This window comes from Halichoerus grypus, chromosome 3 (assembly GCF_964656455.1).
Source record: "Halichoerus grypus chromosome 3, mHalGry1.hap1.1, whole genome shotgun sequence".
NCBI classification, from domain to species: domain Eukaryota; kingdom Metazoa; phylum Chordata; class Mammalia; order Carnivora; family Phocidae; genus Halichoerus; species Halichoerus grypus.
The window spans coordinates 69,899,028-69,923,704 of record NC_135714.1 but is presented as its reverse complement, the minus strand read 5'-3'; the positions used below and the strand labels follow the sequence as shown (position 1 = coordinate 69,923,704).

Genomic DNA, 24,677 nt, shown 5'->3' with positions numbered 1-24,677 from the left:
AATGACTGGAACAGAGGGGCCAGTTGGATACAGCCCCACCCCCAGCAGTTTTCCTTGTATGTCTTACACTTTTGGATCTAACCTCCATATTTCCTCTGCTCTTGTCAGCCATGCTGTCACTCCCATCAGCCCACACACTGAGGCTCAGGACACACTGGCGAGTGTGGGACTCCTGCTTTAGTGACAGGAAAGCCAAGGGGTGTGTGTGTGGCCAGAGAGAACCCAGAGCGCAGCCATTCACCGGGCTTCACACAGGTGCTCTCGAGGTGAACGCTGGTCAGGTGTGCGGGCCGTGGGGCCCCAGGGTGAAGAGTAGGGGTGGCTTCATGAAAAAGTAGGGCGGTTTTTCAGAAGCATTCCCGGAGAAGCTTCCGAGGCTGTAGTTTGTCGGAGACACGAACAAGGGCTGCTGACCACGTGAACGCGTGCAGGCTGCACTGAGGGGTCTGGCCGTGGGATGAAGCGGCTGGACCCTCCTACGCCTCTTGACTTCCCGGCCTTGTCCTCTGTCTGCTGGAGGAACGAGCACATGCCCTTGTCTTAAAAAGATCTCTAAAGTAACTTTTAAAGATATCTAAAAACGACTTTTAAAAATATAAGGATAGCTTTAAGAAATGTTGAGGCACTCTCAACAAAGGTGTCAACATCCTAGGGTGTTTTCCATTTTCCCAATTATGTATTATTTCAGAAGATGTAAGATTGCGTTACGTGCTGCTTTATGAAGATTTTTACGATGCTTTACTTCCATTTTACGTTTATAGAGAAAGAAACGTTTGGGGCTAATTGGAGGTTCAACAAATACATCTCAGTTCATTTTAGCTTGGGGTTTATGGTTTGGTTCTCGCCGTCCGGCAGCGCCCACCACTCCAGCGCGGCACAGACGGATGCTGCTGTCTCGCTTGGGCGCGAGACGGAGCAACTCCCACCATTCCTCCGATGACGTGCAGCGGGGAGGCGCGGTTGACCAGCAGGCAGAGAGCCGGAGGAAGGCTTAAGTGTTGTGCGTTTGGATTGCATCTGGGTGGGTGACTGTTACTTCGGTAAGAGAAAATTTCCAGTGCGGCTGTGTACGCTGTAATTTTGTTTACAAAGCAAGAGGACAGAGTGTGATCGTGGGAACCTCTTACTTTTCAAATACTCTATTTCTGATAAAGTACTATCAAGTACTCGATGTTGTTAGAGTAATTTTGGTGTTTCCAGATCCTCTCTTAGTCCCTTAGTGCCGATGGAGAAATCAGATAAATTTTCTGTAGGTGACTTTTATTATCTGTAAGGAGCAGATTTAAAACCCCTTTCTTTTGTCTGTTTCATAGGATGTGTGGCAGAAAATATTTAATAATATGCATAAATATTGTGGAGCACCTTAGTAAAAAACTAGGATAATTTAATCATTGTTTTGATATATTTTCATTTTCTGTTCTTGGTCCTCTTTTAATTTAATTTAATTTAATTTAATTTAATTTTTTTTTTTAAAGATTTTATTTATTTATTTGAGACAGAGAGAATGAGAGAGAGAGAGAGAGCACATGAGAGGGGTGAGGGTCATAGGGAGAAGCAGGCTCCCTGCCGAGCAGGGAGCCCGATGCGGGACTCGATCCAGGGACTCCAGGATCATGACCTGAGCCGAAGGCAGTCGCTTAACCAACTGAGCCACCCAGGCGCCCTCTTGGTCCTCTTTTAATTTTAGATCTGGTACATTTTCTGAACACATTGCTCTTGGTGCATTTTTAAATTTTGAAATCTTTTTTGATAGAAAGACGAAGAGGGATTTTGACAGAGGATTTCTTTGTGTGTTCTAACATCTTCCCATTAAGCAGGGGCCCAGTCTGTCTTTGTGTTGAGCAGTAAAAATAATCCCGGAGCACATCTATGGTGCATTGGATTGTTTTTTGCTTTGTTCTGCTCCCCCATGACCGCCTTTTTCCACACCTTGAATCATTTTAAATCCGGTTGATGCCATACTAGGTGTATACTTTGTTGTCTACATGGTATGAATGGGAGCTTGTCAAAGTCCTAATTTTCTCCAAATATTCTGGGTCTGGCTTCCTTTCTCTCTGATCTAAAACTCAAACTGTTGGAAATTCTTTTTTTGTTGTTGATTTCTTGTTTTTGTTGAACAACAAAAGGAAGAACAGTATTCATTTGGGAGAGGAAAGAGGTATCCGTCAGTACTTATGTTACATTAATGTCAGCCCAGATTGTCTAGTAAAGAATGGGTACATTTCACTTGGAGGAGAGAAGGGAGGGGATCAAGGCAGTAAGAAGCCATCGGCAGTCGAGGGGGTGGTAGGAAGAGATGGCAGATGGCCAGGCAGGGCAGACCTCGGACAAGAAGTTACCAGCGAAGGATCTAAGAAGTGCGTGTAGGGGTACTGGAGGCTTATTGTCAGTTTTCACTTGTCTCCTAATTTGTCCTATCCATGAAAAACTCCACTACCCAGTCCTTCTGGCAAAATCCTCTACTTCAAGGGAAACAATACTGATCATAAAATAAGGCTTAGATTTGTCTTGAGCCTCACCAATTTCCAGCTTAGCGAAGTCAGTTGACCAATTTGGAGCTTAAGTTTCTTTTCTGTAAAATGAGATTGGATTTGGTGCTAAGTCCCCTCTTTGTTCCAAAACATCTAGGTTCCCAGCTTCTTAGAGCAGTGACGGACTTTTCAAAATAGACCTAAAAGACCACGATGTTTACATGTACTTATTTTATTGGTTTGCTTTAGATTGGGGCCATTGTTGGTGGGGTCCTCCTTTTGGTGGTCGCAGTTGCTGGTGTGGTGTTGGCAAAAGGATCTTGGAATTCAGACATCACTCTTCTGACCATCAGTTTCATCTTTCCTTTGATTGGCCATGTCACGGGCTTTCTGCTGGCACTTCTTACCCACCAATCTTGGCAGAGGTACAGTTAAATGATCCCTACACTTTTTTGAGGAGGATAAACACTCGGCCACTGGCAGGCTTTGCTGCCTGGCTCTGTCAGGAGACATTAAGAGTTTTGACTTACAAGGTGGATGGAACAGGACAACTCATAAAGAGGTTGAAAAGATCATGGTAATTCTTATGTAAATGAGAGCAAAGGCCAGATTGATGGGAAGTTGTAATCTGTGAAATTAGGATTGGGGTGTTAACACCATGTGTTGAAATCTGGACACATTTCTCTTCTTATTCTAGTAATTAGATAGGGGTGAGATGGTTTCATTAAATATAGAGATCATTCCAGGGCATGAGCAAAATTCAAGAGATTAAGCACTTATCCACAGTTTGTGCCAAATTCTGTAAAAGTGCTAATTATAAGGGGCAAGAGGAGAAAGGATAAACTGGAGAAATAAGATAGGAATTTATCTGAAATATTATCATTACAAGTTGGGGCATATAATTTATAAATGTGTGAAATATTAAAAATGATAATACTCCATGTTGTTATGTCTGTAGATGAGTATTAACATATAATGTTGGAGGGAACATAAATTGGCAAAAACTCACTGAAGGCAATTTAGTCATATCAATAGCCTTATAAATATTTATAGCTGTTCACTCAGTGATTTTACTTCTAGAAATCTGTCCTGAAGCTAGGACTTTCAGATAAGCACACGAATATTGATGTGCAAGGATGTTAATTGCAGTGTTATTTATAAATATAAAAAATAGAAACAATTAAATATCTAACAATAGTGAGATACTTAATTCATAATGTGTCTATGTGATAGAATATGATGCATCAATTTTAATGTTTTTGGGAAATACTTAAAACATAAATTTAAAAGAGAATAGAAAAAAGGATACATTTTGATTCCCATTTTGTGGAAGGAAGCAAAAGAATTTTATGCATGGAAAAATACTGGAAGAAATACACCATATGCTAATATTGTTTAATTTTGAGTAGTAGGATTAGGAGTAATTTTAGTTTCTTAATTTTTTGGGGGGGCGGTATATTTCCTGAGTTTTTCAATGAGTATGCACCACTTCTAAAATCAAAAAATAATTGAAGAAAAGTGAACTAGGTAGTTGAACTTCAAAGGTGGAGTTTGGGAAATGAAAAAGCTTAAAAGATAGATTTAAGTAAAAGAGAATAGAAAGTGGTATGCATTTTGATTTTTTTTTTAAGATTTTTTAAAAATTTTTTTATTTATTTGAGACAGAGAGAGAGAACACAAGAGGGGGTAGGGTGAAAGGGAGAAGCAGACTCCCTACTGAGCAGGGAGCCCAATGCGGGACTCGATCCCAGGACTCCAGGATCATGACCTGAGCCGAAGGCAGTTGCTCAACCAACTGAGCCACCCAGGCGCCCCATTTTGATTTTCATTTTGTAGAGGAAATCTCTTTCTAGTCTACTTGGGAAACATTTAGGATTATCCCAGGTATTGGGTAAGGCTCTGCCTATTGTATCTCATTTACTTTTTACTACAAGCCTGAGAAGTATTTACTATTTGTACCCTCATTCTACAGATGAGCAAATCCTTCAAGACATTAAGTAATGTGACCAAGTTCATAGAGCCGGAATGTAGCAGAGTTAGGATTTGAACCGGGGTTTGTTTGCAAAGGCAATAATTAGGACAGACTAACAGACTGTTGAGTGGTTGAAATATAACTGGATCTGGAGAGAAAGTATTCCTATGGCAAAATGTAGTTAACAATCTTGTTTTTTTCATACCTGATGGCTTGAGAAGGATCAGGATTGAGATACTGCATTTATCTTGTGAATAAGTCCAGGTGTGAGGTCCAGCTTTGCAGCTTATTCAAATAACTGACAGGGGTCTGAAAGGAGAGTGGGCTAAAGAAAGCATAGCAAGCAAGAGAGTAAGTAGATATAAAATAAGGGATGCAGAACTTGCCCTGGACCAATATTTTCATTCCCACATTATACTTCCCCTTGTTACCTCCACATTCCACACCAGCTTGCCTAGAGATGCTGGTTTATATTCTGAAACACCTCTTTCCTCTCTTCTCTTCCATCTATAGAAACCTGAAGTCCCCCTTTATAAACTGGTGACAGATGAGACTGCTTAACCCAGCCCCCAACATCCTGCTTATGTCTTCCTTTTAATCCCTCCTGATTTTTCTTTTTCAAGCGAGGTTTATCTCTTTCTCTTTTGTTTGCAACTGGAAAACCAATAAAATACAGAAAAGTAGAAAGTAGAAAAATTGTGTTCCTAAACTCTTTCACGAAAGAGTTTTAGACATTTGGTTTTAGATATTGGTTTTCATTTAGGGTTTTCATGTTTACCTTCAAGTGTTGTGTAGTTTATAGTATTTCATATCTCGAATTCACCTTTTCATTCTCCTCTCCAACCCTCACTCCACGCAGATTGGCTCACGGCATATGCACTGCCTCCTGGTAGGCACAGCTCATACCTGTCCCTGGAACCTTAATTGCAGCCACTGTCCCACGTTAAATGCCCCTCCCAACATCACTGTTTCATCTGCTTCTGCCTCTGTGAGCCTTTTCTAACCATTTATGCCACTTTTCTGAATTTCTATAGCAGCTCCCTGACCCTCGATCATATTTTGTCTTGTGTTGTTACTGGACCTTTCCTGTGTGTATATCCTGTCTTTCCACCCAGATTCCTAGGGCAGGGTTCCTAGGGTCCTGTTCCGAAGTGCTTCTCAGCAGACCACTACAGAGCAGGCATACTCAGCAAGTAATTATTAAATGAGTAAACATTTTTAGTGGCCTAAGCTCATAGCTTACATTTATTGCTATATAGAAGAGAAAAATTTAAGAAGGTTCTTATTGCTAGTAACTCTTGAAAAATGTTTTCATTGGTAGGTGCAGGACAATTTCCTTAGAAACTGGAGCTCAGAATATTCAGATGTGCGTCACCATGCTCCAGCTGTCTTTCACCGCCAAGCAGTTGGTCCAGATGCTTAGCTTCCCACTGGCCTATGGACTCTTCCAGCTGCTGGACGGATTTCTCATTGTTGCAGGTAAGGAGAGCCCCCATCGGGCAGATTTGATTGAAAATTGTCAACCCAATTTATTAACTTCTTTTTCAATCTGACCATGCATGCGCTACTCTTTTTTTTTTTTTTAAGATTTTTTAAAATTTATTTATTTGACAGAGAGATAGCACAAGTAGGCAGAGCGGCAGGCAGAGGGAAAGGGAGAAGCGGGCTCTCTGCTGAGCAGGGAGCCCGATGTGGGGCTCGATTCCAGGACCCTGGGATCATGACCTGAGCTGAAGGCAGCCTCTTAACCGACTGAGCCACCCAGGCGCCCCTGCATGTGCTACTCTTGTGATACATTGTTAGCCTGACATTTCTGGGGAAAATAAAGTGCACAAACAAGTTCCTTTGTTTTCATAGCAAAATATTAAAAATATATGAAAGTAAGCTTATAATTATAAACAAACATGCTTCACAAAAAACGGTGCACTATTAGAACTTGGATTCTAGGACTCGATAAGTCTCTGTGAGCAATAATTTATCTTCAAAATGACATTTGTTATGTTTCCTCAAGAGCCACGAGGTCTTCCAAATGCCAAGTTATTTCACAATGCTTCTGTGACTAAGAATTGTGCTGAATGGTTGTGAAATATTTTACAACTATGAAATATGAAACATACACAGGTCCTGAAATACATATTTGTATACATATATATCATATATATGGGATATATACCAATCCATACAGCCAAATATACATCATTTTTAGAGTCCGTCACTAGATGGGTTCACAGAAAGTAAATTAAAAAAGTTATCAGTAGGGGCACCTGGGTGGCTCAGTGCGTTAAGCGTCTGACTCTTGGTTTCGGCTCAGGTTGTGGTCTCATGGGTAGTGAGATGGAGCCCCGTGTCGGGCTCTGCACTCAGCGGGGAGTCTGCTTGAAGATTCTCTCCCTCTGCCCCATACCCCCCCCAAGTAAATACATAAATCTTTTTTTAAAAAGACATCAATATGTACACACACATATATTTTAATCTTGGACCATTGTAATTTTCACTGTTATCAGGAAACAGGGTCTGAGTTATACTCAATGATACTGATATAACTGATTAGATACTGATTGCTGGTATAACAATCAACATAAGGAATACTTGGGGTTTAATTTTACCACAAAATAAGAGAAATCTTAAAAAAAAAAAAAAAGAGAGAAATCTTAGCAGAATAAAACTCCCTGGTCTTAGATTTAAGTTTTAATTTCTTCTCCTTAGTGAGATTGTGAGGCAAGGAACATGTCTGGCTTGTTCCCAGCTACCTCCCAGCACTTGGGAGAGCACCTGACTCATAGCAAGCAAGCTCTCCACAGGTGTTGTTGGCTGACTGACTGACTGAGTGGATGAGCCACCAGTGGCCTGAATGAATGAATGGGTGAGCTGTCAGTGACCTCAATCACAAATGGTCCATTCCAGATAGAAATAGCCATTTTGATACATTGAGTTATTTTGCTCCATAGTTTCCTCTTTTTTTATTGAGGTATAATTGACATACAACATTATATTAGTTTCAGGTGTACAACAAATGATTTGTATTTATATATATTATGAAATGATCACCACAGTAAGTCCAGTTGACATCTGCCCCATATGTAGAGGTCTTTTTTTTCTTTGTGATGAGAACTTTTAAGATTTATTCTCTTGGGCGCCTGGGTGGCTCAGGTGGTTAAGCGAATGCCTTCGGCTCAGGTCATGATCCTGGAGTCCCAGGATTGAGTCCCGCGTCGGGCTCCCTGCTCAGCGGGGAGTCTGCTTCTGCTTCTGACCCTCTCTCCTCTCGTGTTCTCTCTCTCATTCTCAGATAAATAAATAAAATCTTTAAAAAAAAAAAAAGATTTACTCTCTTAGCAACTTTCAACTATATAATACAGTATTATCAACTATAGTCACCATGCTGTACATTGCATCTCCATAACTTATGTATTTTATAACTGGAAGTTTGTACCTTTTGACTCCCTTCACTGATACCCCCTACCCCCCAGCCCCGGGCAACCACCTATCTATTCTCTATCTCCATGAGCTTGGTTTTGGTATGTTGTATTTCCATTTTTGTTTGTCTCAGGTGTTTTATTTCACTTCTGATTTCTTTGTTGACCCATTGGTTGTTCAGTAGCCTATTGTTTAGTCTGCACATATTTGTGAATTTTCCAGTTTTCTTCTTGCAGTTGATTTTTTAGTTTCATATCACTGTGGTCAGAAAAGAGGCTAGCTATGATTTTAATCTTCTCAAATTTGTTAAGACTTGTTTTGTAGCCTAGCATATGATCTATCCTGGAGACTGTTCCATGAGCTCTTGAGAAGAATATGTATTCTGTTGCTTTTGGATGGAATGTTCTGTATATATTTGTTAAGCCCATGTGGTCTAATGTGTCATTCAAGGCCAATGTTTCCTTATTGATTTTCTGTCTGGATATTCTATCCATTGATGTAAATGGGGTGTCAAAGTCCCATATTATTATTGTATTGCTGATAATTTCTCCCTTTAGGTCTGTTAATATTTGCTTTATATATTTAGGTGTTCCTATGTTGTGTGCATATATATTTATAAATGTTATATACTCTTGTTGGATTGACTCCTTTATCATTAGGTAATGTCCTTGTCTCTCTACAATTTGTTTTAAAATTTATTTTGTTTGATATGAGTATAGCTACCCCAGCTTTCTTTGGTTTCCACTTGCATGAAACATCTCTATCCCTTCCCCTTCAGTCTGTTTGTGTCCTTACACCTGAAGTGAGTCTCTTGTGGGCAGCATAGAAATGGGTCTTGTTTTTTAATCCATTCAGCTACTCTCTGTCTTTTGTTTGGAGAATTTAGTCCATTTACATTTAAAGTAATTATTGATAGGTATGCACTTACTGACATTGACATTCATTGTTTTCTGGCTCTTTTGTAGTTCCTTTCTTCTGTTCCTTTCTTCTTTTCTGTTCTCTTCCTCTGTGGTTTGATGACTGTCTTTAGTGGTATGCTTAGACTCCTTCCTCCTCTTTTGTGTATCTACTATAGATTTCTGTTTGGTGGTTACCATGATGCTTACATATAACAACTTATATTTATAACAATCTATTTTAAGTCGATAACAACCTAAGTTTGAACACATTCTAAAGCCCTACATTTTAAACCCCCTCCATGTTTTATGTTTTTGAGGTCACATTTTTTTTTGAGGTCACATTTTACATCTTTTTATTTTGTATATTTCTTACCTAATTATTGTGGTTGTGATTATTTTTCAACTTTTGTCTTTTAACCTTCATAACCTTCATACTAGCTCTATAAGCGATTAATTCACTACTTTTATGTATGTTTATCTTTACCAGTGAGATTTATACTTTCATATGTTTTCTTATTACTAGTTAGCACCCTTTCTTTTCAGCTTAAAGAAGTCCCTTTAACATTTCTTGTAAGTGTTGATTAACTCCTTTAGCTTTTGCTTGTCTGGAAAACTCTTTATTTCACCTCCACTTCTGAATGATAACTTTGCTGAGTAGAGTGTTTCTGGTTGGAAGTTTTTTCCTTTCAGCACTTTGAATGTATCATGCCAAGCCTTCTGGCCTGCAAAGTTTCTGCTGAAAAATCTGCAAATAGCCTTAGGGCTTCCCCTTGTATACAACAAGTTGTTTTTCTCTTGCTGCTTTTTATGATTCTCTCCTTGTCTTTAACTTTTGACATTTTAATTATGATTTGTCTTGGTGTGGCTCTCTTTGAGTTTGTCTTATTATGGAACTCTCTTCCTGGGCCTAGATGTCTGCCTTTTCCTGCCCCTCAGTTTAATGCTGTAAAATGAAGAAATGAGTCTCTTCTACATAAAGTTCTGGGCACTTTTCAAAGGGCTGCTCCTGAGCTGAGTCCTAGGGCAGGTGAGTTGGTTTGCAGTTCCTCCATTCAGCACAGCCCTGTGGTTCTCATGGGTACCAGACCCATCGGTCTTAAAAGCCAGATGTTTTGGAGGCTTGTCTCTCAGATGCCTATATTAAAAGTTGGTGTGCCTGATCTGGGGTATGAGTCCTTTGCTTCTGAGGGAGAAGCTCTATGTTTTGAGTTCCCTCCTGATTGTGGGTGGCCCTGTCTGGGGCTTATGGTGAGATTTTATCTCAGTCTTTCCTACCCACTTCCACATGGGTTCCTTCCCTTTTGTCTGATGTGATGAGGTTGTTCTGACAGTTTTTCGGGTTTATTTTCCAGAGGAATTTAGTGTGTCTATGGGAGGAGGTAAGTTTAGTATCTAGTTATGTTGCCTTCTTCCTCTTCTTTTTTTTTTTTTAAGATTTTATTTATTTATTTGAGAGAGGAGAGAGAGAGAGAGAGAGAAAGAGAGCATGCAAGCATGAGCAGAAGGGAGAGGCAGAAGCAGAGGGAGAAGTAGGCTCCCCGCTGAGCAGGGAGCCTGATGCGGCACTCAATCCTAGGCCCCCAGGATCATGACCTGAGCCGAAGGCAGACGCTTAACCAACTGAGCCACTCAGGCACCCTACTTATGTTGCGTTTTTGAATCAGAACCCCAGTTTCCATCTCTTTTCCTCTCTTTTTCCCCTTCATTTTTGTGTGTTCACACATATGTGACCCAAAGCAAACAGAGCTCCAAAGTACTACATTATAGTCTTTGCTAAAGTGATTTTTCAATGCTTGTATGTTTTAACACCTAGCATACAAGATGTACAAGAGGAGATTGAAGAATGAACACAGAAAAAAGGACACAGATTATGCAGAAGGCGGCCATAAAAAGAAATCTACTTCTCTCAAAGAGACTGGTGCTTTCTTGGAGGTGAATGAAGAAGTTGCCATAACTCCTGGGCCAGCAGTGCCAATGGATTTCCACACAGCTTTTGAGTCAACCAGCCATGTCTCTTCTTGTACCTAGTAAGGGTTGCTGGCCTGACTGGTCTCCGTCTTACTCAGTGGCCAGTAAAGACAGTGAGGAGCTGATGCATGCATCTCATTGGCAGGGCCTATGGGAATATTTGAATAGTTATATTTTCATGTGGTTTGTGAATTGTCATAGGATCCATTTTTGAGAATGTATTTCACCTATTTCAGGGAGTTTTTTGGGGGGGGTTTGCTCAATATATTTACTGGCTGCTGTGTGTGTTCTTATCTTCCCATGCAGTGAAGAGTAACACCCGTTGTTAGTTGTTATGCGAAGTCGTTCTGGATTAGATGTCACCTCCTACTGCCTACGCTCTCATAAAAAAAGTGGCCATTTCTGAAATGATTATTATTTTTTAAGGGCTTGGAAATCTTTTTGGATTCTAGATGTAATAAAGTGTAGAGGGAATTAATGACCACTTGAGGTTAAAATGTGAATGCCCCGTATTTTCACTCTCTAATCATAGGCACATGTATAGCCTTCTAATTTTTGTTTATATGTTTATATGATATGTTATATCATTTTAAGAAACATTGAGATCATTCCATGTATACTGTTTCATAAGTCACTTAATGACATATTATGGAGAATCTTGACATGTCAGTCTTTGTTGATCTACCTCATTCTTTAGAACAGTGGCTTCATAGAAGTATTCCTTTGCATAGAAGGACTGTAATTTATTTAACCATTCCTTATTCATGGACATTTAGATAGCTTTGAACTTATTAATATTATAATGCTGCTACAAATACCCACACGGTTGTGCAAGTATTTTTGGAGAATCACTTCCTGCAACTTGAAATGCCAGGCTAACCTCACATTAAATGTTGGACAGGCTGCTGTCCGATGATGTATAGCAGTGCCTGAGTGGGGCTGGCTTCCCACACCTGCACCAGTCTAAGGAATGGGCAATTCTGATTTGTGCAAATATCTCATTTAAGATTGCATTTAAAAAATTATGACTGAAGTAGAGTATTTTTCATGTTCACTTGTCTAGTCATGTCCTTTGCTTGCCTTTCTATTGTAGTCTTTCCTTTTTGATTGATACATTGTAATACATTACGAATAGTGACCCTTTGTCCTGTTTTGTCAACATTTTACCTACTTTTAATCTTTTATCTTTTGTTTTTCTATGTCTTTTGTGATGTAGAAATTTTGTATTTTTTGCATATTCAGCTTTATTAGTCTTTTAAAAAATGCTTTTTGACCTTGATATCTGTCAAACGTTAGAATATTTATATTTTTGTGTGGATTATGAATTGTGATAGTATTTTTTTTTGAGAATGTATTTGCAGGAAGTTCTGTTTTGGGTTTGCACAACATATTTACTCTCTGCTGTGTGTACTGTCTGGCAGTAGGTAAAACCCATCCCCCTCTCTTCTTACATTATTAAAAATATTTCCCATATATTTTTCTATGACTTTTATGAACTAAGTATATAAATGTTTATTCCATTTTGAATCCACGTTTTTGTATGGTGTGTTAAGAATCTAGTTTTTTTTTTTTTTTAAAGATTTTATTTATTTATTTGACAGAGACAGAGATAGTGAGAGCAGGAACACAAGCAGCGAGAGTGGGAGAGGGAGAGCAGGCTTCCCGCCGAAGAGGGAGTCCGATGTGGGACTCGATCCCAGGACCCTGGGATCATGACCTGAGCCGAAGGCAGACGCTTAACGACTGAGCCACCCAGGCGCCCCAAGAATCTAGTTTTTTTACGGTTAATTAATTGTTCCAACATCATATGTTGAATCATTCATCTTTCCTGATTTGAAATGCCACCTTTCTCACACAATTTCCTATATAATGTGGGACTCTAGTTAGTTCCATTTTTCTCTGTCTATTCTTATTTGTAAGTTTTGAAATGTATAAGAAAGTATTGTTTGAGGGCGCCTGGGTGGCTCAGTTGGTTAAGCGACTGCCTTCGGCTCAGGTCATGATCCTGGAGTCCCTGGATCGAGTCCCGCATCGGGCTCCCTGCTCAGCAAGGAGCCTGCTTCTCCCTCTGACCCTCCCCCCTCATGTGCTCTCTCTCTCTCATTCTCTCTGTCTCAAATAAATAAATAAAAAATCTTTAAAAAAAAAAAAAAAAAAAAAATTTACAAAAAAAAAAAAAAAAAAGAAAGTATTGTTTGAGATTTAGTGCTTTACAATTTTATTTTGTAAGTATTCCCAAGAACCTGTGAGTTAATATAATAATAATGATTGGGGCGCCTGGGTGGCTCAGATTAAGCATCTGCCTTCGGCTCGGGTCATGATCTCAGGGTCCTGGGATCGAGCCCCATGTTGGGCTCCCTGCTCAGTGGGGAGCCTGCTTCTCCCTCTCCCTCTGCCTGCCTCTCTGCCTACTTTTGCTCTCTCTGTCAAATAAATAAAATCTTAAAAAAAAAAGATAATGATTACTGTGGTATTTTCATGACAAGAACGCCTTTGTGGTAGTACAGAAAGAGCCCCATTAGGTGTCACAAGTATATTTCTATGGAAAAGAGCTATGCAGACTGTGACATGTTTGTTAATTTTCAACTGCTGCTTTATTACTTGAGGATTCCCATTTATCTACCTGTTGAATGTTTATGTGTTGAGAAGCTAGTCTGTGCTGTGTATAGGCCCATAGGACATGCAGGGGTAACACGCAGGAAGGGTTCCTGCTGACAGGGTTCAGAGTCTAATGGGAATAGATCCCTGCGATGAGCAGTTAGTGGAGTTGGGCATTAACAGAAATTCCCAGTTCTAAAATGAGCATTAACATGAATTTTAAATAATCCATAAAAATGAATTTCTAAATTTTTCTCTAAATGGGCACCAAACACGAAGTGGTGAAATCCAATGCTCTGTTCTGAAAACATCAAGTACATGGTCATTATTTACCACAGTCAGGACAGGTCTGGGGACAAGACCACTAAAAGCCATCCTTTAAGACAGTCATGACACAAATCAATGTAAGGGTTTGAAAGTAGTCCTGTCAGAAAACTGTCATCTTCAGGAGCGGTTTGTAGACGTGTTACTGAGAACTGGACACAGTCAAGTTGCCCTGGGGGCTACACATTATCTTTAGCATGAAGAATGTAGCTGAAAAAGAAAAAAAAAAGCCCTAACTGAATAAATTGTATTCTCACTGGTCTAAATAATCATGGGTTCATGGGGCGCCTGGATGGCTCAGTTAAGCGACTGCCTTCAGCTCAGCTCATGATCCCAGGGTCCTGGGATTGAGTCCCGGGTCGGCTCCCTGCTCAGCAGGGAGTCTACTTCTCCCTCTGCCCCTCCCCCCCTCGTGCTCTCGCTCTCTCAAATAAAAACAAATCTTTAAACAACAACAAAAAAATAATCATGGGTTCATGAAAGCCAGCGCCTATGTGAAGCTCAGAAGTGGGGCCAGAGGAATAATGTTAAGAAGAATGAGTTCAGTCCTATGTCTGGAAAAGAGCTGCCGGACAGTTGGGGCAGCATAGCAGTGGGAAGAACATGGGCTTTGCCAGGGCTACTCGCTGTATTCCACTTCAAGAGCTAGGACCCCTTGGGAGTTGTGGGTTGAAGTTAGGCCGACTTCGAATTGAATTCCAGCTCTGTTATTTGGGCAACATGGGGCAAGTGACAGTCCCTCTGAACTTGTTTCCTCTCTTAAAAAGGGTGATAACATTCAGCCCTGCACACCCTGAGAGTAGAAAACACTTGGTACGATGTGTGGGAAGTGCTCATTAAGTGTGATCTGTTCCCTTCCTTGTGCAGCCACAATTCATCCTGGAGTACAAAGGCGAGTTCAGCCTAACCCAGTTTAGTGAATCATTTTTTAAAAAAATGATTTATTTATTTGAGAGAGAGCGAGAGAGAATGAGCACGAGTGGGGAGGGGAGGGGGAGAGGGAGAGGGAGAAGCAGGCTCCCCACTGAGCAGAGAGCACGAAACCGGGCTCAATCCCAGGACCCCGGGATCATGACCTAAGCCAAAGGCAGATGCCTAACTGACTGAGCCACCCAGGCGCCCCAATGAATCATATTTTAGCCTTTAAGCAACCTTCTGACCAGCCTGTGTGCTTTGCCCACCTGGAGGAGCCCCACCTGAATGATTACTCATTCTGCTGGATAGAGCTAAGCTAAAAACTTGGCAACATAGTTTATCAGTAAGTGTCCTGAGAGTTTGCTTAGCATGACCTCTAGAGTATACTTAATTTTGGGGGAATGGATAAAATGGATAAAAATATGTAGTCTTCTTCATGAAGCTGAAGACTACTTTCAAATACTTCCTGTCTGTGAATTTTCAACAGTAATAAATTCAGATATTACTGGGGTCAGGAAGATCTTTAAAAGATTGACACAGTGTTAGCCACTAAGGAATGGTGGAAACTGGCAGAAATGGAAAGGTACATGCTGCTCACTGCTGCCCTATATCTACTGTTTCTTTTGCCCTTATTAACAGAACCAAGATTTTGTTCAGGACAGCAATATGACTAGCTAAAAATAGCTTTCTTGAAGTTAGAGATGGCTATGTGACACAGTTCTTGCTAATAAGATAGAAGTGGGGAAGTCTGCTTGTGATTTATGGAAAATTTTGCTTTTTTGCCCCAGGCACTGACTGACCCTTTCTCCTTGTCAATCCTATTTCCTTTCTGGAATGTGGATGTAATAGCTGGAGCTGAAGCAGCCATTTTCAGTGAAGGCAAAGCCAGGATAATTATGTATCTGTTGACATTCTTTTTTTTTTTAAGATTTTATTTATTTATTTGAGCGAGAGACAGTGAGAGAGGGAACACACGCAGGGGGAGCAGGAGAGGGAGAAGCAGGCTTCCCGCTAAGCAGGGAGCCCGATGCGGGGCTCGATCCCAGGACCCTGGGATCATGACCTGAGCTGAAGGCAGACGCTTAACGACTGAGCCACCCAGGCGTCCCTCTGTTGACATTCTTGAACTGTAGAACCAACCCCAGCAACTGCTTGCTTTTAATTTGTTTTCTTAGGGAAAGAAATCTCTGATTTGTAGAAGCCCATTTGGTTAGTTTTTGGCAACTTCAGCCAAATACAATTCCAAATTAATATATTATAATTTGCATTGCGTTAAAAATATTATGCAGGGTAATGCATAATTTGTTACATTTATCTCCACCATAACAAAGTACCTTGAATATTTCTGAATTACGTAAAATAGGAACACATTCTCTAAAAGTCAAGGTATCTATCACCAGAGGATAACTTTGGCGAGCTGTTCTTTTAACTTCTTGGATCTATCAGATTGCATTTAGATAACTAGTCATTTTATTTTATTTATTTATTTTTTTAAAGATTTTATTTATTTGACAGAGAGAGACACAGTGAGAAGGGGAACACAAGCAGGAAGAGTGGGAGAGGGAGAAGCAGGCTTCCCACTGAGCAGGGAGCCCAATGTGGGGCTCGATCCCAGGACCCCGGGATCATGACCTGAGCCGAAGGCAGACGCTTGACGACTGAGCCACCCAGACGCCCCATAGATAACTAGTCATTTTAAAAGCGAGAGATCTAGCAGGCTATCTGGAACCACTGATGTGAACACCTGATTTTTTTCTCAACAGCCATTTTTCTCCTTTAAACATGGCAATTCATTAATATTTTTACTAATGGCACTTACCCAAGTTTTGATTTGGGGACAAATGCTGTTTCTAATCCTGCAATGCTTAGGACTATACTTAAGATACCATTCTTTTGGGGCACCTGGGTGGCTCAGTCAGTTGGGCGTCTAGCTTCGGCTTGGGTCATGGTCCTGGGGTCCTGGGGTCCTGGGATCGAGCCCCACCTTGAGCTCTGCTCAGCGGGGAGCTTGCTTCTCCCTCTCCCTCAGACTCTCCTCCGCGCTTCTGCTCTCCTTCTCTCTCTGTCTCAAATAAATAAAATCTTAAAAAAAAAAAAAAAGATGCCATTCTTTTACAACACACTTCAGTTTTAGAAATAGAGTCCATCATGATTTATGCTTCCCCTTCTGTAGCACAGAGCTGTCACGGGCAAACAGCTGTTTTGGCCAACTCGTTTCCCAGCTTCCTTGCACTCAGGGGCACCGTTTGGCCAGTTCTTGCTGATGGAATGAGTGACAATGATGTGCTTTGCTTCTACGCCTGCCCAGCTCATAAAATCCCCCACAGGTGGTCCTCTATGCTCTTTCCCCTTTCTGGCTGGGGGAATGGAGACAATTCCCAGGATGACGTTGGAAACTGTGTGTTGATTATAGAACCTCCATCAGCCTGGGTTCCTGAAAATTGGAGAGAGAGCTATCTTGCTGAGCTGTTCACCTGGCCAGGACTGTTAGGTACACGAGCTTCTATTATGTTTTTAGCTGTTACATCTTCTGGTGTATATTTTATAGTACTTATAATGTGTGCTAAGAACCATGTTGTATTTATCCATTCATTTGACATTTGAGTACCTCCATGTGTCACTCTGGCTCGGTGGCCTGCCTTACCATGCAAGTGCCATGCACTTTCTAACCAGAGTGGCCCTAGCCAATGTCTCATTCCATTCCATGGTAGTGGAGCCAGGTCCCAGATGAGGGTGGTAACGTTTGCTATAATGAAGTTTCCATTCAGGGGTCGTAAACTGAAACCACATTTTCTTGCCACAGTTTCCATTTCCTAGCTACATTCTTTCCAGAAAAAGGATCCTCCTTCAGCTTTCCCCTCTCCCATCTCTGTTGTTGACTGCAGATGAGAGCTAATCACCTCCAGCTGTACTGGCTCCCAGCGCCCTGCTGGCCTGGTTTCCTGTGCTTATGACAGGAAAACAAGGACTCAGGATTCCAACACGCTCAGAACAGACGTTTCCAAATATCCTTTAAAGCAAAAGAGACCTTTTTTCAAATGAAATGTTCAGCTACAATGCAATCTATGAAAACTGTTCTGATTGAAGTAGGAGCGGTGGTGGTGATGCTTCTCTTGCCAGATTTGAAGCTACTTCGGACCAGGTGGGGAGTCAAATGTACGGTTGTGGGGCTCTGTGCGTTTACTGACGTCTCTCGCAAACAGCGCCTGATACTCAGGATTGGGGTCCCGCAAACTGTTGCACTCGGGTAAGATCAGAGATTCAAGTGTACCAGTTCCAAGTGGTTAGTCCCCGGAGGACGAAGGAAGCAGCCTTGCGGGTTTCGCCGTGGCATCACTCGTGGCGGAGTGGGAAACCGCTGGCGGAATTAGGACTGAGGGAAACGCCGTCAGTGCGGAGACTCAGATGCGGGCTCTTTGAGGCGGATCTCTTTCCCTTCAGGCAGAACCAAATACAACCTCCCAGGAAATGTGGTGGTGTTTTCTTTCGATTACCCCTTGTCAGCTTAGATATTCTGAGTTTTACTACCATTAGAACTTGAAAGTATTCTGATTTATGCATCAGGCACAGTACTCACACGGAGGCAGAAGGCAGGGAGACTGAATGTCTTAGCTACTGTTGGTCAGTACAGGACCCTCATGTCAGACCCTGAAGGTTTACCAGAGTTTCTAACAACACTCTTGGGCCCTGTGGCTGGCACGACTGGGACCAAGTGGGGAGATGGGAAGTCGGGGTCCAAAAGTTCTTGCTTCCCTAGGGGCCTGGGTGTTGTTACGAAGTAACACACTGAGGGGCGGTGGGGGTGGGGTGGGGTAACTGGGTGACGGGCATTAAGGAGGGCACTTGATGGAATGAGCACTGGGTGTTATATGCAACTGATGAATCACTAAGTTCTACCCCTGAAACTAATAATACGGCATATATTAACTAAATTGAATTTAAATAAAAAATAAAAAAAAAAGAACACACTGAAGGGGCATCTGGGTGGCTGAGTCAATTAAGCGTCCGATTCTTGGGCTCAGCTCAGGTATTGATCTCAGGGTTGTGAGTTCAAGCCCTGAGTTGGGCTCCACACTGGGGGTGGAGCCTACTTAAAAAAAATAGAAAGAACACACAGCTGAAAATGTTTAATTTTCACACACTTTGGCTTGTTCATATTTTTAAGATGTATTTTATTTACAAAGTGAGATGATGCATAACAAACATAATTGCAGTTACAAATGTATCTGATAACTCCATTTTCATGAAAAAGTATATAAATATATTACAGGAAATTCTATATAGTAAACATTAGAAACTGATACAGTAAACATTTACTACTTCTTTTCTATGCCAATATTACTGTCATTTAAAGCTTAAATACTGGTTTCAAGTATCCCCTATAAAATAACTCTATTAAAATACTGGGAAAGAATTTTGCTATAAACAAGATTGGTACATTAAAAATAGACTCAGCATGTCATTGTAACATCAACTATAATCAAAGGCTGCCTTAATCATCCCTAAGATCTGCACTGTTCAGTTAGTGTTGAAAATTTTTAAATTATTATCACAGGTTAAAGTAGCTGTAAAAATACAGCATTTCAACATTATTTATTGTTGTGAAGAATGCCCCTCTAAGGTAGAGGAGAATAAGCATAATAATATCGTATGGACTTGCTGCCCTGTGATCTTTATTTTAAGCAGAGAACAGGAACACCTGCTGGAGGTTGAGAGCAAGATGAAAAAGCATCCAGGAGGCCGTTCTTTTCATGTTATTTCAGAAGCTGTGGCTGTTCTTTTTGCTCTTCCTCAGCCTGAAGACGTGTCAGCACATAAAGGATGACTTGATAGCAGAAAATATATTGATCCTATGGCAAAAAAAAAAAAGAGAGAAAGAGAGAAAGAGAGAGAGAGAAGACTCTAGATGTATAATATGAAATATATTATATATATATAAAATGTTTGAGTAATTTTGAAAATATGGAAAAATTTTGTGATAATGTTTAATATAAGAAGCAGGATATAGAATTGTGCAGTGTCATAAAAATGATAAGAAACTGAAACCAGATTGACAAAATGAGGAGGGGCAAAGCCTTGGGGGTGAGTGAGTGGGCAGGTGGAAATATCCTAGAGTCCTAACTGAAATTGTCTGTGGTAGGACACTTTTATTTCTGTGCTTTGGTAATATGATTAGCTTTTATAATGGAAAAATAAACTTCCTACAAAATTTCCTCTAGATTTATTGAACTCATCTTGATGTTTTGAAATGTCAAGAAATACCCAAGAAGCTACACAAAAATAACACTCTTTAAATATTTGGAACAAAAGAATATGGAAATCAAAGTTTTTAGAAAATTAACTCTTTTTTTGGTGAAATTACTCTGTTAAGTTGATGGTGCAGAGATCTGAGTTTTCTTGTTATACTTTGCAAGGAATTAATGAGTCTGAAGGTAGACAGAAAAAAATTCACAACATACTAAATGGAAAGTAATAAAACACTAACTACAGCTGAATCTCATTTAAAATAGTCAGGTGTATGTGAGCGTTCATGCCTGTACACATGTGCTTGGCCTAAAGAATGTAAGACTGTTGCTTAAAACATGAACAATTCTGGAGTAGGAATATAAGTAACCCTTTTATTTCCTTTGTGCTCATCTGTATTTTAACTTTCCCACATTTGCACATGATTGTCCTTGACTTTCTCTCATGCCACAAACAATCCATTAGCAAACCTACTTCCCATAACGTCCTCTTCTCCCTATATCCCTACCACCCCAGGCTGGGCCCACTGCCTGCCACCAAACTAACCTCCCTGCTTCTAACCCTGCATCCTCCTCCCCAAGTCGGGTCTTGTTTTAACACAGTAGCCAGAGGACCTTTAACATGTGAGTCAGATCATGTCAGTCCCCACCGATAATCCTGTGATGTCTCCATTTCACTCAGAGGAAAGCCCAGACCTGGCCCTGTCACCTCCCCTTCTCACCTCAGCCACACCAGCCATGGCCATTCTTAAACACACCAGGCCTGCTCCTACCTCGGAGCAGGTGGTTCTGTCTGCCTTAAATGCTCTTACTGCTAGCTAGCTTATGCCCCGCACTGTACTTCCTTCAAGTCTTTGCTTCAGTGTTACTTTCTCAGTGCTGCTACCCTATTTAAACTACTTCCCCCAGCCTGCCTCAGCTCAACCTCTTTGCCCCGCTCTATTTTACAGCTTTCAAAGATCCTATATAACTTACTTAGTTAACCTGCTTAATAGCTGCCTTCCTCATCACTACCCCATGAGAGGATCTTTTTTCATTCACTGATGTGCTCCAAGCACCTACCAAGTGTGCCTGGTCCATAAGAGGCATTCAAATAGATACCTGTTGAATGAGTGAATTTCCTGGGTCTAAGGAACTGCTTACACAGATCAGTATGCTTTCTTAACCTAAAAAATGTGTAAATCAGCTTAATGTTTAGGATATTTAACTTGAATTAAAAATGTATCTGAAGGAAAGTAGGCAAATTTTAATTTTGAAGATAGTAAACTTCTATATTCTTCAAGAGGTAGAGAAATGTGAATTTATAGAAATATGAAAATAGTTTCCGTATCTCTCCTCACAATACAAACAATGAGGATAGTGGAACCACTGAGAGCAGACAGATACTCTACATAATGTAGCTCCTGTGAAAGACACGTCTGTAGGTCAGTGGGTGATATAACCATGGTTTGATTTCAGGTAAGAGAAATGAAAACATGATCAAAACAGAGGATACAAAGACCCACCCATTCACTCTCCCCCAAGAGTGCCTTCTCCAAGCTAAGCAACTCCAGCCTGCCCTCTGGACTTCTCGTCAATGCTGCTGAATCCATTCCCTCTTAGGGAATTTCTGTGGCAAGAATGTTACCTTCTATATCTTTTTAAAGTTGGAAATGGGGAAAGAATGCCACTAATTATATGCTATTTTATACCAACCCCAATTTCCCCATCAACATGCCACCCCATTCTCTGTATATTGTTCAGTGCAGATACTGCATTTCCTGCATTTAAATTAAAGGCAAAATTTAAATGAGATATCTGTGAAATATTTTAATTTTTTTCTGAATTAGTCCTAATGCTTACCACCATAAATCTTTGGTTTTATGTAATAACGTGGAGACCCTTTAAGAAGAGAAATGGTTTAACCAGAATTTTGAAAACATCAGCATCTTCATGAAAATCCACATTAGAAGACACCAACCAAGACTCACCTCTGTCTGAACCATTCCATGTCTTTGTAGTCTCATGCAGCGTACTAAGTCAGAGATGTCAAACTGCCAAAGAAAACAAGGTATCTGTTGAATGAGTGAATTTCCTGGGTCTTTTCACTCATTCAACAGATATCTAACTATACGTTAGATAAAAAGGGTTACTGAATTTGAACCCCAAAGATTTTGTATCTCATTCTCCTCCTTTTAGCAGTCTTGGGAAACTGTTCTGGACAAAATAAGTCAGTGGATTGACCCTGCCATCATTTGATAACTTTATTTACAATCTTTGTAAGAATTAGGGGAGGTTATTCTATTTGAAAATCCCCAACAAAAAACACAAACAAATACCCAAAAGAAATTCTCTCCCCTCTGGAATTTGACTAATTTCTAATATCAACATTAAAAAAAAAAAAAAAAGACAAATTATTTTTCCTACAGTTTGCTTTTCAGAATGAAATTCCTGATCATTTTATTTTCACTGATATTACCAGTTTGAAACAAGGGAGAAACAGACTTTGTTCTGTTCTACTTAAATTATTATGGTAGAGGGCGCCTGGGTGGCTCAGTTGGTTAAGCGACTGCCTTCGGCTCAGGTCATGATCCTGGAGTCCCGGGATCGAGTCCCGCATCGGGCTCCCTGCTCGGCGGGGAGTCTGCTTCTCCCTCTGACCCTATCCCCTCTCATGTGCTCTCTCTCTCCTCTCATCCTCTCTCTCAAATAAATAAATAAAATCTTTAAAAAAAAAAAAAAAAAAAAAAAAAAAAAATTATTATGGTAGATATAATAGTGTGTGAAGAGCAAGATAGAACTACTTTTAACGAAAATTCTTTAAGAGACAATGATTTTAATTGCTTATGTACAGTAAGATATTCTAACATTTTAAGTAAGGTTTATACTACTTTAGATTTTAAGTAAGATTATACTCATTAATTTTGTTTACTTAGTAATATTTTCTAAAGTGGGAGTAATTTTTTACAGACTAGCATCAATTTGTATAACAAAGTATATATTTCCCACTTATAGGTAAACAATAACAAAAAAAAGAATATGTCTTTTTATCTCATAAATATACTTTTTTTGTGTTTCTATATATATATATATTTCTAAAGATTTTTATTCATGTGAGAGTGAGTGCAAGAGCACACAAGTGGGGGGAGGGGCAGAGGGACAAGCAGACTCTCTGCTGAGCAAGGAGTGCACCTTGGGACCAGATTCCAGGACCTTGAGATCATGACCTGAGCCACAGTCAGACACTTAACTGACTGAACCACCCAGGTGCCCCAATATATATAATTTTTTTTTTTTAAAGTAAGCTCTACACCTAATGTGAGGCTTGCACTCAGGACCCCAAGGTCAAGAATTGCATGCTCTACGGACTGAGCTGGCCAGGTGCCCCAGTGCTTCAATATTTCTATCCCTAAATGTGACAGTGACACTGACTTTACCTTATACAAGCCTACAGACTGTAAAGAGTAAAATGCAATACTGCATAAGAGATTTTGAGCACATGGTCAGAACCAGTAAAACAAATATAAAATTGAAGTATTATTTCTTCTTGATTATGATCTGGGTAGTTTTGAACATTTACTAAAATACAATTTAAAAAAATATTTTATTTGGGGCACCTGGGTGGCTCAGTTGTTAAGCATCTGCCTTCAGCTCAGGTCATGATCCCAGGGTCCTGGGATCGAGCCCCACATCAGGCTCCCTGTTCAGCAGGAAGCCTGCTTCTCCCTCTCCCACTCCCCCTGCTTGTGTTCCTTCTCTTGCTGTGTTTCTCTCTGTCAAATAATTAAATAAAAATCTTAAAAAAAAAAAGATTTTATTTGAGAGAGAGAGAGAGAGAGAGAGAGAGAGAGAGCACGAGTGGGGGGAGGGGCAGAGGGAGAGGAAGAAGCAGACTGCCCACTGAGCAGGGAGCCCGATGTCGGACTTGATCCCAGGACCCGGGAATCACGACCTGAGCCAAAGGCAAACACTGAACTGACTGAGCCACCCAGGTGCCCCTGAAATACAATCTGATATAGTTAGAAAATTAAGGCATTCATAAAAGCTACTAAATAGGGGTGTCTGGCTGCCTCAGTTGGTGGAGTATGTGACTTTTGATCTTGGGTTTATGAGTTTGAGCCCCACACTGGGTACAGAGATTACTTAAAAAAATTTTAAGTGCCCCCCCCAACAAAACCCCTGCTAAATAAAAAAATTCCAAGATCATAAGACACTATTAAAAGTTAGATTCCACTGTTAATTCTGATCAAATGCTAGTTCAGCCTATATCTTGTACTCACTTCAAGATCTTGACTGATTAATCCTAAGACCACATCTATACATATCAGGGTCCCTGAACGTCCAATGCCAGCGCTGCAGTGGGTGATGATTGGGCCGGATCTATGAATGTGTCTCATGTAAGAGATAAAAGTGAGCAAGTCGTCTGGCTGAGAAGGTGTATCGTGGTCTGGCCAGGCAGTGAAATTCAGATGAGAAATATGTCGTATCTCTCCTGTCTGAAATTGTACAATAGAAGAAATAGATAAATACTATATTTTCACACATATGTTTTAGTTTTTAATAATATACTGTCCTTTCAAACTTTCACTTGCCCATTGGATCAAATCAAAGGACAGGTGCAAGAGACAAAAAGACTCCATCAAAGAACACATGGAGGGTCTTTATCAAGGAGGTTGCTAAATCTACATTTTAAACACTGGTAAAAACTTACTTTTTGAAACCCTAAAAGCAGATTACATTGATATGAATAACAACCTTTTCTAAATGACTCCACTTCAGACTCACTCTAGATAAAAGCCGAAGTCATTGCAATGCCTTACAAGCCCTGCATAATTTGACCCAGCTACTTCTCAGACTTGACCTCCTCCTCGTGGCCGCTTTGCTCCAGCCC

General features: G+C 40.4%; 2 protein-coding genes and 1 long non-coding RNA gene across 10 annotated transcripts in view; 2 read left to right on the top strand and 1 right to left on the bottom strand.

Annotated features, from left to right (window-relative positions):
* SLC10A6 (solute carrier family 10 member 6) overlaps positions 1-12,202 on the top strand; it is a 28,798-nt gene extending 16,596 nt beyond the window's left edge. Inside the window, exons 4-6 of the mRNA XM_036096762.2 lie at positions 2,721-2,896; positions 5,765-5,922; positions 10,573-12,202. Of these exons, the coding sequence (XP_035952655.1) occupies positions 2,721-2,896; positions 5,765-5,922; positions 10,573-10,787 (549 nt within the window). The 3' untranslated portion in view covers positions 10,788-12,202. The remainder of the gene's footprint in view (positions 1-2,720; positions 2,897-5,764; positions 5,923-10,572) is intronic.
* Positions 12,203-17,564: 5,362 nt separating this feature from the next.
* Positions 17,565-21,601, top strand: LOC118538666 (uncharacterized). The gene is made up of 2 exons (XR_004918718.2): positions 17,565-17,706; positions 21,266-21,601. It is a non-coding gene; the product is annotated as an uncharacterized LOC118538666 (long non-coding RNA).
* Positions 18,677-24,677, bottom strand: part of PTPN13 (protein tyrosine phosphatase non-receptor type 13) — a 203,675-nt gene continuing 197,674 nt past the window's right edge. For all 8 annotated transcript variants that reach the window (XM_036096776.2, XM_036096777.2, XM_078068905.1 and 5 more), the window contains 3 exons: positions 24,067-24,282; positions 21,778-21,840; positions 18,677-19,414 (listed from right to left, as the gene is read on the bottom strand). In XM_036096776.2, the coding sequence (XP_035952669.1) occupies positions 19,319-19,414; positions 21,778-21,840; positions 24,067-24,282 (375 nt within the window). In that variant the 3' untranslated portion in view covers positions 18,677-19,318. The remainder of the gene's footprint in view (positions 19,415-21,777; positions 21,841-24,066; positions 24,283-24,677) is intronic.